Source organism: Rhincodon typus, chromosome 30 (assembly GCF_021869965.1).
Source record: "Rhincodon typus isolate 14 chromosome 30, sRhiTyp1.1, whole genome shotgun sequence".
Classification (NCBI taxonomy): domain Eukaryota; kingdom Metazoa; phylum Chordata; class Chondrichthyes; order Orectolobiformes; family Rhincodontidae; genus Rhincodon; species Rhincodon typus.
The window spans coordinates 22820608-22838327 of record NC_063361.1 but is presented as its reverse complement, the minus strand read 5'-3'; the positions used below and the strand labels follow the sequence as shown (position 1 = coordinate 22838327).

General features: G+C 39.9%; 1 protein-coding gene across 1 annotated transcript in view; it reads right to left on the bottom strand.

Moving 5' to 3' along the window:
* The window catches only part of mpp3a (MAGUK p55 scaffold protein 3a), a 69895-nt gene that overhangs the window by 15160 nt on the left and 37015 nt on the right, over window positions 1–17720 (bottom strand). The window contains exons 8-12 of the mRNA XM_020532898.2: window positions 15949–16023; window positions 10940–10981; window positions 9972–10168; window positions 7293–7357; window positions 5078–5098 (exon numbers count right to left, since the gene is read on the bottom strand). Coding sequence (XP_020388487.1) covers window positions 5078–5098; window positions 7293–7357; window positions 9972–10168; window positions 10940–10981; window positions 15949–16023 — 400 coding nt within the window. The remainder of the gene's footprint in view (window positions 1–5077; window positions 5099–7292; window positions 7358–9971; window positions 10169–10939; window positions 10982–15948; window positions 16024–17720) is intronic.

Below are 17720 nucleotides of genomic sequence, written 5' to 3'. Positions count from 1 at the left end.
AGGTTGCAGGAACAGCAACTCATATTCCGCTTGGGAACCCTGCAGCCCAATGGTATCAATGTGGATTTCACAAGTTTCAAAATCTCCCCTCCCCCTACCGCATCCCAAAACCAGTCCAGCTCGTCCCTGCCTCCCTAACCTGTTCTTCCTCCCACCTATCCCCTCCTCCCACCTCAAGCCGCACCTCCATCTCCTACCGACTAACCTCATCCCGCCCCCTTGACCTGTCCGTCCTCCCTGGACTGACCAATCCCCTCCCTAACTCCCCACCTACACTCACCTTTACTGGCTCCATCCCCGCCTCTTCGACCTTTTTGTTTCCTCTCCACCTATCCTCTCCTCTATCCATCTTCAATCCGCCTCCCACTCTCTCCCTATTTATTTCAGAACCCCCTTCCCCTCCCCCTTTTCTGATGAAGGGTCTAGGCCCGAAACGTCAGCCTCTCTGCTCCTATGATGCTGCTTGGCCTGCTGTGTTCATCCAGCCTTGCACCTTGTTGCCTCGCAGTAACTTGTGGTTTGCTTCTTTTGACGTTCAGACAACTTTGTATTCACAACAACACTTCACCTGCTCCATGTACACTGTCCCCTTCCACCCTTCATCTATGCAAGTAGGCATCACCAAACCACCACGCTCACTTCATCATTGCCTCTTTCAGACCAACTCACACACCACTTCAACCCTTCAGGACTTCTCTTTGAAGCTCAGGGACACTTATGAATGGCAAGGTTTTGCCAAGGTCCTTCTACCTGCAGGATTATGCATGCAGGTCTGCGCATCTACCGAGGCACTGGATGTGGTGGACCTGGGTCTCCATGGTAGTAGCCAACCTATTCATGGAGGTAGCCACATGTATGCATGCTGGACTAGCACAGTACTGACAACGTTGGTGGACTTCATTCTTTGATCCAGTTTACTGAAAACCTCTGACAAATCAGCCTGCAGTTCTTGTGCCTGTCTGTGCATTTTGACAATCTCATTAACAGCAGAGACTGGAGGACCAACTTCTGCTTTGGCTGAGCAAGTGCCTGGCCTCTGACAATCCTTTGAGTGACACGGATCAGGGCATTTCCTTCTTGACCAGTCACGGAGATGCGTCAATGATGTGCTCACCAGATTGTGCTCCCAGAACTAATCCAGATTGAACATCCACTGAGGTGAAAGACTAGAGCTGATGGGGGGTGCAGTTGAGACTTTTGCCTGTGCATTGAGTGACTTCCTTCTCTGAGGTGGGGCTGGATCTGGAGCTGAGGGTCTCTAGCACAGACCACTTCTTGGCAGAATTCCACTCGTGCCTGCATGAGAATAAAGACTGACTTAGTTGTGTGAAAGGGATAAAAGCTTTTGCAGGATAAGAATGAGTTAGTTTTGGATGCAGTGTGAGAGCAGCACAGCACAACACAATGAAGCTTATTAGGTTGGTCACCAAGGAGGTCTCTGCATCCCCATATAAGCAAGTCTGTCCTTATCTGGACAAGTTTATAATCTTGTATGGGGAAAGGAGATTTGCGTCACCACCCATGGCTGGTTTTTGTCCTCTTGATCTGATTTTGACATTTGTTCATAGAGTCATAAACATTGAAACAGGCCTTTCAGTCCACCATGTCAATGCCAACCACCAAACACTAAACTGAACTAATCTCATTTACTTGCACTTGGTCAATAGCCATTTTGTCTTTTAATGACAGAAAGGGAGGCACTGAGTATGATGAAAGTGAATGGAAGACTTATTCGTGATGACGCGTGAGCAGGAGAGGAGGTGAGGTATGCCCAGTGTGTAAGCAGGAAACACATAGAGAACAGGAAGGGTTAGTACTTTGGGAGGGTGAGAGCTATTGGCTGGACACATTGTATGCAATAGTGAGAGTTGTAATCCATAAGCTTTGAAAGGCACGTGCAGAGGCAGTGTGTTTTTTGCTTGTGAGGTAGTAAAGAGAAAATAGTAGCATTTACCCTTATGGAGTGCAGAAGATCATTCACCTTCTGTCTGCAGGGCTATGCATTGCTTTTAACTCAAGACAATGCACTGCTGAGGCTGCTGTCTGGGACCAGGCCGATGGCGGTGGCATGGCCACCTTTGCTGGTCTGCAGATAAAAGGAATGGTCCTCCTCTCCATTGTCCCATCCACCAGCATCCTTGAGGGTCCCAGTCCACAAAGTAGGTTCCAGACAATTTCCACAGGGAAAACGCTGTACACCACAGTATAAAACAGAGTTGCTGGCTGGCAGTGCCTGATGTGCCTTGGAGTTGCGTGCAAATATGGCACATGCAGAGTAGACATGACAACATCCTGGCAGTGGTGAGCGCTCTCGCATTTCCTGCCATGCAATTCTCCGAGATGGTCACAAGGAGGCCTGTTGCATAATTAATGAGATGCAGAGTGGAAGATTGCATGAGAAAATTCATCATGGCTCATGGTGCACCAGGCATCATGAGTCTCACTCTTATAACAACACTTTTCTTAAAAACAGAAAATGCAAAAAAAAAATCTGCAAATTTAGCCCAAGGGATTTGGAAGCAATGTAAATTGAACAGTTGCACATATCAAAATAGGCTTTGCATTTGCTGTGCATAATTGATCTTGCAAATTTTGATTACAACAAGTGTATTAAAATATCTCAACAGTTTAACAGTTGCTATATTTGATATACTCATGCTTGGCTATTAATGCAAATAATACCAGGAATATGCAGGCTCATCGTGTTTTGTGAGCAATGATGGATTGATGCCAAAAAACAAAGCTTTCAAGGCAATCTATAAAAAAGTAAAGGACAGCAGCATCCAGCTGCGTCTTTCTGCATGAATCATTGACCTCAATTGCAATACAATACCTGTAGTGTTGAATGTGATTCAATAGCCCAGGCTTAATGATAATTCTGGACTTGTAAGTCATGTCCTGTATTACTAAAGGCATATTGTCAACACTTCTAAAAGATGAATGAATTGGATAATATCAAAGCCAGTTGTTGTGATTCCTATAATTATTCTGCAGTCGACCTCAAGAATAAAATTAAAACAGTAACTGCGTATTGGAAAGATTTTCAAACTGTTCAGTTTTAAAAGGAATTCAGCTTTGACCTATAAGCAACAATCTCGTTGCTTCCTCAGCTACATATGTAACATAAGATTTGAATGCATGGAAGTCCCAAAGATCATTGAGCAAGGCTGCTTTATTCTACTGGCATCAATTAAATAGTGTGTGTTTACAATATTTACATGGAATAAAACCTGTGATATTTGATACGTTAAGGAATCCTTTCTCTCTCTCTCTCTCTCCTTCTCATCAGAGAACCCTTTTTTTTCGCCCAGAGAGGGTCCGTTTGACTGCTTCAGCAACTCTCTCATTTTTGCCACCTGCTGCTGGAGGTCCCATTGCACTCTTCCCTGTTTGAAAGCTACCATTCTGGCAATTGCACAGTGATTGTTTGCTAAGCTGATGTGTGATTAGCAGTTTCGATGGCACCTCGATGGCTAGAATATTTGAATCCACATGAGTGGTAATTCTCTTCTTGTATTATAATCTGGGCAAGTTGTAGTGGTTAGGATGATATCTAGCATTTTTTTGAATACCTTCTCAACCTCTTGTCTGCACTTCCAAGGAATCCAGGTCATATGGCAAATCACCCACACTGAGGTAGGTCGTTCAGGACTTTAGGAATCATGTGATCGATGACACTTACTGTTTCAGTTTTCACCTCCCAAAAGATGCTCTTATGCCTTTTTCCAGGGCAGAGGTAGGCCTCCTCTCACTACATTCACAAGGTACTGCTCACTCCAGAATTCCACAACACTCTCTAACTCCCCTCCACTTGATCTGTCATGCTAAAGCTTAAAGTTCTCCAACACCACCAGATTTCAGGTCTCAGGCATCTCCCCTCCATTTTCTGAGGTTTAGCATCATGTGATGCTCGGCTGTCCACTTATTGACCTGACCATCTCCATCACAAGGTGCACCAAGCACAAGAGGATCCATAGGAAGGACTGAGTCTTGTCCAAAGGAGAGACGGAGAATTGCCTGTGGTTGTATGTGGTGTTATTATAAACATAAACCAGCTCTAGAAGGTACTTGGACCACTCTCACTTATTCTCGGGAGGCAAGTTGTACAGATGTCATGCAGCTTCTGGCTGAATTGCTTGCTCTGCCCACTGTCCTCTAGATAATGGGGGCTGCTGTAGCTCTTGGCAATGCCATTGGCCTTGCAAAGCACTTGTAGGATCTTGGTCTCAAAGTTGTGGCCCTGATCACTGTAAATCTGACATGGAACACTGAAATGTACAAACCAAGAATGCACTAATCAGTAGCTACAGTTCAAAACAGTTGGTCAAGGGTGGGAATGGCATGCAGTGAACTTGGTGAAGATATCAGCACAACTAATATAATACAATTCAATACAGCAAAGGAACCAAGCTCTTCAGCCCACCAAGCCTATGCCAATTCTAATCCTTATTTAGACTCACTACTTATTGCCCATGTGCAGTTTCTATCCCTCTGTTCGCCTCCCATTCATGTGTCCATCAAGATATGCCTTAAATGTTGCTAACGTACCTGCTTCCATCCCCACCTCTGGTAGTGCATTCCAGACACCCAGGGTATACATAAATGTGCTCAATCTGGTTACTACTGTAGTCAAGGACCATAAAATTCACCACGAGAAACTCTAGAGATCTCTTCATGACTAGAAATCACATGCAGGGGTGAAGATGCTTCCCTGCTGCTAGAGTTCCTTTACATAAGCTTTCGGTTTATTCCCTTTAAAACTGTGCATTTGTTAGTCAGAAATGAAGCAATTTTATATAACCTCTGTCCACTTTATACTTTCATATGGATGCAAAGTGAAGTTTCTATGTTACTTAATATTAAATACAATCTTGTTTTAGTACTTCAATTTTAACTAAAATGTTACAATCATGTCCCAAGTTTTGTGCTTTAGTGTATCTGTAATCTTCTTGATCTACTTAGAAACTAAAAGCATTAATATATGAAAATGTCCAAATATTAGTATTACTGAAGATTGACAAACATTGTATAGTTCTGTATAACTTTCATGCAATTTAGAAGATAATACAATACCCACCTTTCTCACAACTTTGGTCATCTGAGGGTAGCATTAATAAGAGAAAGGAAAATATTCAAGAATATTAACATGCCAGTAAATATTAAGCTGGTTTATTTGGTTAGACGGGATATAAAGTTAAAATCAATGCTTTTCAAACATTCAGATTTATTCCAGTTGTAACTTCCTTTTCAAACAAAATGCATCAGCTGTGTCAGGATGAACCTTTATCTAATTGTCATGAGTAAAGAGGAGGAAGTTGGTCTCTATGATAACAGCCCCTGCTGATATCTTGTGTGTCCACTGTTCATTGGATTCAGATTTTTTCTGATGAAGAGGACATACCCAAACCTCATAACCAGTCTTTTCTCTTTCCAGTCGTCGACTGATCTGCTGAGCATTTCTGACAACTTCACTCGTATTTTTCAGATTTGCAGAATTTTCAGTTTTTCCTTCTTTTTATTCCAGTTGACAGTCTTTGGAGATGAGAACATTTTTCACTTAATTGTCAGAATCCGAAATGCTCAACTTGAAAAGTGGCAGAAACTGATTCCTCAAAAAAAATTTCAGAGAGTTGAACAGGTATTTGAAGATGAAGAGCTTGCAGGTTTACTGACTGAAAGCAGGGGTGTGGGGCAGAACATGACTGCTTTTTTTTGAAGTAAATTTCTATGCATTGGATTTAATGCATCAAATCACTGAAGGAACAACGGCAGCTCACTTAATTGTGGGAGAGGTCTCACATCAGTCTCTAGGTGGCAGCAAACCCTTCTGCCCAACCTCCCACCTGCCCCACCACCACCTGTTCCCCCATTAAATCATAAGGCGAAAGTGGCAGAAGACATGGGATCCAACAAGGCCCCGGTTAGGTTCATTATCAAATCAACTGACACTATTATCCCTAAGCTCACAGCAATTAACTGTCCGTTCATTGATTAAACATGGCTCTCCTGCAACCTAGGGTGAAGGGGTAGGGAGGGGGGAGGCTTTGAGAAAAGGCAATCCAGCCTATGTTTCAGCATTATAATTTGCAGATGCTGTTCTTACTCACGAGTTATCTATTTTATCCAGAAGAATAATTGCAATCATCAGACCTGAATGATGCCAAACTCTTCTAGCAGAATTGAATAACAGCAGTGGCAGGCTTTATTATATTTTATTCTTAACCATGTGGAGGGCACTGACATCAGTTGTGTTTCCTAGATGTTATCTGACTGCATCAACTAACGCATGGACTTTGCATTACAGGGTTCTAATGTTATAGTGGTAGTGTCAGGAGACCAAGGATCCAGTCCCACTTGCTCCAGAGGTGTGAAATAATGTCTCTGAACAGGTTGATTAGTACACGTAAAATTACAAAACCTACAATGTCCTTGGTCTTTGTCTCTACTATAGGAATGTTTAATCATTATTTTTGCAAAATCAGTCCTACATAATGATTTAGGTTCATTTTTCTAATTTTGAAGTATTTGGTTTTAGGAGGAGGTGATGGCCTAGTGGTATTATTGCTGGACTGTTAATCCAGAGACCCTGATAACGTTCTGGGGACCCGGGGTCAAATCCCACCACAGCAGATGATGGAATTTGAATTCAATAAAATATCTGGAATTAAGAATCTAATGATGACCTTGAATCCATTGTTGATTATCGGGAAAAACCCATCTGGCCCACTAATGTCCTTTAGGGAAGGAAACTGCCATCTTTACCTGGTCTGGCCTACATGTGACTCCAGGCCCACAGCAATATGGTTGACTCTGAACTGGCTTCTGGGCAATAATGACGGGCAATAAATGCTGCCTAGCCAGCGACGCCCTCATCCCGTTAATGAATAATAAACTGAAAATGCTGACCATGTTTTGAATATTGTCTTCTTGCCATAGTCATGCTTATGCCCACGATGAGGTAAACAACCTGGTCTCAGGTGCAGTATCAGTATTGTTGTGCTCTACAATTCTTGCAGAAGTAAGGCAATTGCACTTAAGAACAACAAATGTCCGTACAGCCAACAGCTGAGGCCCAAAGAGCTTGCCCAAATGAGGCAGTCATGTTGGAATCGCCATCATTTCTGTAATTCATACTCAATAACTCAACTGCTTCAGCAACTGGGAGTAACCCACAGGAACCTCAACATTTTAGTCCTGCTCAGCATTGTTTTTTGAACCACACTAAACCTTGGACAGTTAAAGCATAGACAGCAGGAAACAAAATGAAGGTAAGTGTATTTGTGTCTCCTTACAGGATGATCTTTTACTGCGCTTCTCTTGTTCCAAATTAGTTTTTTTTTGCCTGTAGGCAAGTCGTCTGAAAATAAAAAAGAGAATGTTGAAAAAGTATTCTGTCAACATTATCAAATCAAGGAAAAAGACACCCATGTTGGTACTCACACACTCATATTATAAGTTGCATATGTAACCTTGAAAGACTGTTTATCTAGAAAGTGCTCTTTTGGATACATCAATGGCTTAATTTGGAAGTATAGCATCCAATGTAGTATTGAGTCATAAAGCACAGGAAGATATAAGATTTGAAACCATATGTTTGGAATGGCTCATCTCAGCTGGGGCAGCGTGAGTGATAACTGCCTCTAATTTAGGGCGCAAAAATTGTTTGTAAGAACAAGATTTATTTGGTTTTGTTGTCCTATTGTTGCATTCTGGCATTAACTGTCCAGACTCTCCTGTGAACATTAGGCCAAGGTGTCAGAGAATAATTAGCAACTCAAGCTGTACTCAATTTGAACTATAATTTACTATACTATATCTTGCATTTTCTCAGTAACCTTGGTGAATAATAATTTTTGTTCTGTACATAATATGACATGGACAGTCATTATATTACACAAGGCAAATTTCTCGTACAGAATGGGCTTGATTTTGCTGACTGGTGTGGTTAACACCACTCACTCCTTTTAATGTGTTAATTGGACAACATCCCCACGTGTACCTTTAGGTGCACCAATCAGGAAGGTGCTGTAAAATGCCTCATTCCACCAAAAGTTGCACAATGCTGAGAATTTCACCTTTCAGATACATTGAACAATGTAAACTTGCTGTACTTATCTTGTTTGTCACATATTGATGACAAAAGCAATACTATGTGTTATTATCATATGAGCATTTGCAATGATAAGATAGAGTCAGATGTGTAGTTTCAGTTCTATGATTTTTAACAGATGATTTTGTATAGTGTATTAAAGCGATAAATTCTAAGAAGGCACTGATGCAGTAAATGCCTGGCAGGACATCTGTGGTGTTGGTGAATGTAATGTTTATACTGCTGAGTTTCTGACAATCAGAGAAAAACAGATCTGAGGCCAATAGTTTGGTGTTGACTTCAGAGCACTAGATTTCTATTGACAAGAGAATTTCACCCATATTGAAGTGTTTTAGGCTGTGAAGCCTCCAAACTATGAGACTTCATACAGAAATTCTCGCATTTTCAGAGCTGAAAAGCAGTTTAGGCCATCAGAATTGAAAAAAGTTCATATCAGCAAACTTGAGGGGGATGTCATAAAAAGGTCCCAGCAGTCCAAGAAGGACAGAGTCAATAAAGTAAGAAATCAAAGAATTGATGTCAGGTGATATTTCTCTGGGATTAAGTACATATAAAATAAATTGTTGGGAATTACATTGAAACTTTATTTTGCTGTTTATATTAATATCTTTTTCAACTATCTCATTTGCTTCGCTTTTTTTCTTTTGTGTCTGGAACTTGTGTACTTTTCTTAAAGAATATAGGCAGCCTTGTGTTATATGATCAGTGATTGACCACTGTAGTAACTGATAAAATTAAACCTATGATCCATCAAGCCAGGTTTCATTCTGGGATCTGATTAGTCCAAAATGACCATTGGCTGGGATCATAACATATTAAATCCATACCAAAAAAAGGCTTCTCATTCCAGTCTGAAAACCCTTTTTAGTAAAATAGTAAATGTTAACTGCTATCAATCATTCTCTCTGGCATAATAGTTAACAAACACGGAACCATGTTCTTTCTGATTTTCATTATTTTCAGGGATATTAAAAATAAAATCCTGTAATTTTAAAAATTTCTCTGTTTATTTCTCTCTCTTAATCCAATTCACCTTCTCTCATTTTGCTTTCTTTATCTGATTTGACATTTAATTTAATACTCTAACTTTGACATCCTGGGTCACACCCTGCTCTGCAAATAATTCTTTATCTGATTGATTCAGGAGCTAGACAATTTCTTGTTCTGTTCACATGTCAGAGATTTCCTATAGAGCATGTTGTAATTTTTCAATGATTCGCTGAAAGGAGCATTTAGCCCAAAGCCCATAATAAAATGTGGATATGTGAAAATATAACAAATTGAAAATTAATTCCATGTTATTTTATAGGAAAACCCCACACGATAATTTTATGGCAGATGAGAATGAAAGAACGCTACGGAGTCTCATTAGTTGTATCATTACCGCTAAAAGAATATATGTTTGTGCAGTATTTCCAATAAATTAAGCTACAATATATTCTTACAAAACTTGTCCAACTAAAGGAAGCTCATAGTTGTCCCAAATGCATCAATTTTAATTGCAAAAATAACATAGCAACATTGTACACATCATTCATTTCTGATTATTAATGAGGTGAAGCTACCTTGAACATGTTCAGTTTTAATTCCCCTGTAGTATTGGCTAACAAAAAGAACAATTGAAATGTATTGGATAACGTTTGTGTTGCATTGTTGGTGGAGCAGAACTTTTGTCATTTGAGAACAAACATAATTTAGGTAGATAACATAAAAAGATAATGATCATAAGACTTAAACTTCTGTGTAGCTGAATATCTATTGTTAAGCCACTGAAATTTGATAGATAAGTCAGATAATATTGTAAATTCTAAACCATCTTCGACCTATGAGCCACTAAGAACAAAAATGTGCAGCAACATACTTCTCTTGAAACTTTTTTGATGGAATAAGGCCCGCTCGCAGGTTTGCATCTCCCACACGCTTTGCTTGCCACCACACAGAGTCGTCCTGGCTCACAACCTGAAGGACATCCCCTTTCCTGAAAGGTAACCCTGCTTCTTTGCAGGGAATCGCTTTATCCTCACTTGGGTCATAGTCAAATAAGGCTCTCACATGTACCTATGGAAAAAAAATATCATTAATTTAGAACCAATTGCGTAAAAACACTGCTGCGGCTTTCCCAGGTAACCTATTCTGCAAATCCAGTGTTCTTTTTAAGTGAAAAAGAATTGTCTGACTTTTTATAGTTTATTTATTTTTAATTTATCCACTGTAGTAAAAATTTACCATGGTAAAATTTCTTCGTAAATTTGTAAACTTCATTTTGGGACACATCAGTGACTTTTATTTCACTAAAGAATTCCAGGTCCGTTAATGATTACCCAACTTCTAATAGCTGAAATAGTCTTCATTTCTTACCTTTGTACTTTGCCAAGATGAATATCCTTCCTATGGTTAGGTGACCAGACCAGATGGATCTGACACCTTCTAAAACAATTTTGTTGATTTTCATTCTGCAAATATTGTTTACTACTTTCCCCCTTGCTGATAGATTTGTATTCTTTTCCATTATGAACAGTAGTGGTTGCTGATCAGTATGGCTCACTATGTTTTCCATTTAAAGCCAACAATCTTGTTTTGGTTCCTTGCCCCAAAGCAATTACTTTAGTTACCCATATTAAATTATGTCTGTCACCTACTTGCCCTGCTTCCTACAAGGTTTTAAAATAGTACTGTTTCAAACTTTAAACCCTGGGGCTGGGGCAGGGGATCTCATTCACAACCTCTTTCAAGCCTGGAGAGTTCCCATTTCAGGCTAACTTGTTTCCTAAATTTGAGCCAATTACTTAATCAGCAGCATACTTTACCTCCTATTCCGTGGCTCCTTACCTTAGCCCTTAATCGTCGACGTGGAGCCTTGTGTAAAGCTTTCTGAAAATCCAAGTATAAAATATCAACTTATAATGCTGCTGCATTTCTTGCATTTCTGTTCACAATCAAGAGAATTATCTTAGAACTAAAAAGTTATTTGACTATATATTCAGTTGGCATCAGCTTTATCTTGATGAGTAGTTTTGTACAGGGTTTAAGTTCAGATGCCTCCATTTACCTCTTTTCCCCGAGTAACTGAGCTGATCCCCAACAAAAACTTAACCTCATTCTTCAGAGTGCACTGAATGCAGAACTCAGCTCCACACTGGTTGTGAACAGAACAACTTCTGCTTGATTTTGTATCTTGCACTGTGCCTTATAATGTTGTTTGTTTTTCATTCACTAAGTTTACCCTTTTCACTCCTACTGTACATTGAGAAGGTTAAGAAGCCTTCAATGTGGTATGACAAGGCATGAGCATGTCATACACTGCAATATAGATGTCATTAACAGCCAAGACAATAATACTATGCTATAGCATAAAGTTTCAACATTTGGGGCTATTCAGCCCCTGCCTGGAACCAGGATTCAAAACAGGCACATTGGATGGTTTGTGAAAAACTAGCCGACTAATAGTTTTATAAAATCTATAGCAGTGATTAACTTCAGCAGAAAATAAGAATGGTCTGGTACAGTATTATAGTTAATAAAATCCATGGTTCTTCTGGAGCTTCACTTAAAATATTCAATCAGGGCCTGAAAGCAAGCTATTTAGGACCACAGCCATGAGGCAGTGGGAGTTGATTTCAATGGCCCTGGATTAGAGATGAGAGAGAAAAAGTAGCTGGGGTTCCAATTTGGACTGATGAACCAGTAAATCCTGCTAGTACGTGCGCAGGTGTGAGCACGAGATAAAAATGCAATTAAATGTGTCTGTGATTTTCCATAATAGAATAGCCCCCATTTTGTAGAATTGTGTGTTAAGAATTAGTGTGTGAATGAGGTTCTGAAAAATCTTTGCAAAGCCTTACCTCAGCATTGATCAACACCTTCAGGAGCATAAGAGGTAATGAACAGAATAAATAATTCCGGTAATAATGTTTTAAAATAGCATTAATAATAGTAGGTGGTTTGTATTATGATAATAACAAATGCTTCCTGCACTTCTGTGAGATGTTGGATAGTAAATGTTTGTATGTATCTAAAAATGATAGAAGCAAAATAACTTTTAAATGTTTCATAGGGTCTGGTACAATTTGTTCCATATATTGAAATGAGTTAAATTAGATTGCATTTCGACAATGTGCTGCTTGTAATAACAATTAGAACTTTAGTAGCAGAAAGGACAGATCAATGAGATATAAGCATCAGCCTGTAATGGACTGTGATTTGTTTTATTTATAAACTAAGGAGAGATGTCAAGTTTCACACCACAAGACACCATCAAGATTGAAAATTAGAGATAAAGAAAATCTAAATCAATATATTCAGATTATATTAAGCTTGAGTTCTATGATGATTATAAAGCAGGAAGGATAAAACTGATGAATATCAGGAACTTAGAATTTTGAGGCTGTGGACAAATGTAAAATGTACATAGAGGCTGTGCATCATAAAAATCGACAGTTAATGTTTAAACTGTAGTGTGATCTCTTGTCTTGGTTTCAGCTGATTGACAGAGTCTGAGAAAAATTGCTGCATTTTCTTTTTCTCTTTTTGACATTTTGTTGCCTCTCCCATGATATTACCCAGGTGTGGGGTGGTGGTATGATGAACCCACTGATTTCTCTTATCTGTTATTTTCTGTTGTTTATATTTGGAGAGAAGTGACACATGGGCCACAATTAAATTGTTGCAATAGAAAATTGAAATAGAGAGAAAGTTTGGGCTACAAGGAAGAAAAGAAATATCTATTCGATACCAACCTTTATCCTTTAACTAAAAAAGGTTAGGTTATTAGAACAACATTCCCAAGAATGGTTATAGGTTGCAAGCCTTGGATAGATGAGTTTAATAGAATGTTCAGAGTTGTTTTGGTACTAAGTGAAAGAGAAAGAACATTTCTGGAGCCTGCTTTCGCTATGAAGAAGATATGAAAATCTCATTTATGATCATGGGACATAATAAACTCAGTAATGATAGGGTGAAGCCAATGAAAATAAGAGCTATTACTTGTTGATTAGGCTTATTAGATACATGAAGAAGTTGCATATTTTTAGACTTGGAAGAATTAAGAATTTTATCAAGAGCACAGGGAAGGTCAGAAAATAGTTGCTGGGCTGTTGCAATGCAAACAAGACTATCGACTGCATTCGTTCTACAGGAAGTTGTTGATTGGAATTATCTGAAAAGCAATTTGATCTGCTTAGATAATGTTTGGAATTGGTCATTTCAATGAAAGAGAAAGAGAGAGTGAGCAAGAAGACTCTAAGTTAATTGGAAAAGAATGTGGGATAAACTGCCACCCACAAAACAGACAAGAAAGATGGGGTTGTTGAATTGCTCACCGAGCTGGTTTGGTTTTGTTCAGATGTTTCGTCACCATGCTGGGTGACATCAGTGGAGCCTCCAATGAAGCGATGTTATTCTACTCCGCTTGGGATTTATACTGTCCGGTCTGTTATGGTGAGTACTGTCATTTCCGGTTTTGATCTGTATGGGTTATATATGGGGTCTACTTCTATATGTTTGTTGATTGAAGTATGGGTGGAGAATCATGCCTCTAGGAATTCCCGTGCATGTCTATGCTTGGCTTGGGCTACTATGGTTACCTTGTCCCAGTTATTAAATAATACAGATATTAATATCTGTACATTCAGACAATGAAGGGCATCAGTTTAACAGTATTCCAAGAGGAGTAGAACAACATCACTTCATCGGAGGCTCCACTGATGATGTCACCTAGTATGGTAAAGAAACATCTGAACAAAAACAAGCCAGCTCGGCGAGCAAGTCAACAACCTCATCCACAACCCAAGCTACAGATTTTTGCCAGGAATTTAAACAAGAAAGATAGGAACGGCAGTAAGAGATTGAAATGATGATGTGGGACAGTGTAAGTTCAGAAGCACATGTTTTGAGGCAAAGAGGTGAAATCAGGACCAGAGATCTTACTGCAGTCCTGAAAGCAAACCCATTGAAAGTGAAACTTGCTGTCAGTCACAGCCAAAATGTCCTTCACCAGAAATTCTTGGAGGATAACAGTGAGAACCATTAGAGCAGTCTTTGGAAAAATCAGCAGCTGCACCATCAGAAGAAAAGCACAACATTTATAAAATGCAACTTCATTGTGAATGATTTGCAGAAGAGGCAGAAGGACACCTATTGGAATTTCATTTTCTGAAAATGAACTTTTCAGCTTTGATAACAACAGCATTTAGTAGCATCTGATTAGAGGCGTATGGTGTGAATTTTTTGAAGGACCAAGTGACACTGACATGCTGTAGTATCCCCAGCAGTAAAGGAGAGAAAGATGTCACCTTTCTAGACCTGCTGGGAAACATCACTTGCACAGGTTGAAGGATTATAAGAATTAAATTGAATGAACAAAAACAGCAGTTGGAGCAAATCTGTCACCAACAGAAAGACAGAAGTACCACAGTGATATTTTCTTAACTGTTTCAATTTTTCTGAGAACATTATACCATTTTTTGAAAGTGACCTTCATCCACCTACTCCCAACTTCCATCTTAGTGTCCTATATGGATAAATGTTTCTGAGCAAGATGTACAGCAGACATCTTTTGCATCAAGGAATGGGAAATGTGGGAAATCACTAACAAGTTTCTTGTGACAAAGCCCATCTTTGAACTACCATGGTGCAAGTTGTCCTTGCTATAACACACTGGGGCATCCAAGCTCCACTGCTCAGGTCTCAGTGCAATTCTGTTACGCACTGTGGAGAGACACAAACAATTCTGCATGCTACGAAGGAGTGTTCTCTCTTCAAACTAAGCAGCAGACTGCCCGAAACTCATAAAATGAAGTGGCTATTGAGTGCCTTTGAGGATTTGCCTTAACTAAATAATAATAATTATCTGCAACAAGCCTACCCAATTTCAACCATTTAAACCCTACTTACTCTCCTCTTCAGCAATACCCGGTGTCTTTTCTCCAATAACACATTTATTTGCATTGGTCTATTGACATACATGTTTTTCACCATTGTGAATATGGGGGCTAATTTTGTGGATTTAATGGGGGTATCAGCCATTGTATAGAGAGTCAACATAACATGTGACAAATTACAAGGCAATCAGGCAATGAACAGGTCACCAGCAGGCCTTCCATTGGGATCAAGATCCAGGAAGTAAGAAATCCCACTCGCTAAGAGGTGCTGGTCAATCTGATATCAAGGGGCTAGTGACTGCTGTGGGGAATATATTTTCCATAGAATCAGCATTGTAGAGTAAGTGTTGGTAGGAAAGGTTTTGAACAGTTAGTAGCATCAACAGCGGACGGTTGTCAGTGGAAGTTTCTGAGTGCATATAAATGAGGGTCTCTGCCCCCTTTGCCACTCCAGGGGACCACAATCAAGCTGCCTCAGTTTCCAGCGTGATTACAGATCTACTTAGTGATGCCTGTAAGAAAGCAGTGGTAAAATCCATCAGTTGGTGGTGTGTGGGCAGGTCTTCATGGCTTTTTCCACCACGAACATGATTAAAATGCAAGTAGAAAAGTGATGAGGTCCTCACCAGTGACATTCCTGCCCCATTAACTATTGGCCCCCAACAAGCATGACCCAGAGGACAGCATTAAATATTGCCCAGTGCCTCCAGGTCAACTTCTCTAATTTGAGTTCTTATTTAGAACACCTGTATTAAGTCATTTTTTTAACTTTCTCATTTTTTTTACTATTAGCCAGATATTCACCATTTCAAGCCTCCTACATATTAGTGTACATTGCTAAGATAATCTTTGTCAAATGCTTGTTCAAGCTATTAACAATACAACATCCTCTGTTAATTAATAAAATGAAGCATCTTTATTACTGCTTGAGCCTGCCCAAAAATCATACACTCTCCTTACCTTAGTTTCATTAAGCTGGTCCTCTTCCTTGACAGCTGGAATTAGCTTTAATGTTATTGAACCCTGACACTGGGCCTGCACAGATAAAAGATTGAAAAAGTTAAACTGGTGTATCAGGTGGGACCTTTTCCCTTTCCTTCAGTTCATTTCAGTTACAGTCAATTTCTTTTTTTAAACTGAGGCTAAAACACGTTCAACATTTTACAAAAATTGTTTTACAAACAGTTCCAGGTTTGCTCATGCTGTCAGGTCATTTTGAGGAGTGATTTAAAACTATAACTTACACCTCATCGGGAGCTTCCTATCTACTATCTTTGTTATTTAACATTATTATGTTCTCAACTGTGCAATGAGGTCTGCTGGTGAGATGACATTAAAAAGGCTGCAGAAAGATGAATAAAAATGCTCCAAGAGAGGAGAAACTTTAGTTTATTGGGTAACTTGAAGAAAATTGCACTGTTCTCCTTCGAGAACATCAGCTGTCACATGACACCAGGCTATAGTCCAAAAGGTTTATGAGAAATCCCAAGCTTTCAGAGCACAGCCCTTTCATCAGGTGAAGTGAGATAGAACCACACAGAATTTATGGGCAGAGAGATCAAAAGATCATACAAATCTGCAAAAGTAGTAGACTCGCCAACTTTAAGGGCATTTAAATGGTCATTGGATAAACATATGGATGAATGGAATAGTGTAGGTTAGATGGGCTTCAGATTGGTTTCACAGGTCGGCACAACATCGAGGGCCGAAGGGCCTGTACTGCGCTGTAATGTTCTATGTTCTATGTTCTATGTTCTAAATGGTGTGAGTGGAGTGTCAAATAATAAGTCTCCGCAGGTGATCAAAAGTGTTAGACGGTGTGATTAAAGTATCAACAGCTGAATAACAAAAATGCTGACTAGGCCAGCATTTATAGCCCATCCCTTGTTGCCCAGAGGGCAGTTAAGAATCAACCACATTGCTGTGGGTCTGGAGTCACGTATAGGCCAGACCAGGTAAAGATGGCAGTTTCCTTCCCTAGAGGGCATTAATGAACCAGATGGGTTTTTCTGACAATCGGCAATGGATTCATGGTCATCATTAGATTTGCAATTCCAGCAATTTTTAAATTGAATTCAAATTTCACTGTCTGCCATGGTGGGATTTGTACCTGGGTCTGTAGAATATACCTGGGTGTCTGGACTAGCAATAATACCACAAGGCCATAACCTCCTTTTATCAAGATGATGGTGTCAAAACAGGACCATAAGGAAGATTTTATAGAACAGTGTGGTGGGGCCACATGTATTGTGCCATGAACACAAGATCACGGTTGAGGCTGTCTTTATGGGTATGGAACTTGGCTACCAGTTTATATTGGGTGATTCTGCGTTGTTGTGTATCTCTAAGGCCACCTTGGAGGATGCTTACCCGAAGATTGGAAGCTGAATGTCCTTGAGAGCTGAAGTGTTCCCTGACTGGGAGGGAACATTCCTGTTTGGTGATTGTTGCACGGTGTCCATTCATCTGTTGTCGTGGCGTCAGCATGGTCTTTCCAACTTGCCGTGCCTTGGGACATCTTTGCTGTGGCGTACGAGATCGACGAAATTGGCCGAGTCACGTGAGTGTCTGTCGTATACGTGGTGGGTGGTGTTCCCAAGTGTGATGGCAGTGTCCATGTCGATGATCTGACATGTCTTGCAGAGGTTGCCATGGCAACCTGTGATGTGCGATTGATGTTGTCTGGGTAGGCTGGGTAGTTTGCAGCGAATGATGATCTCTTTAAAGTTTGG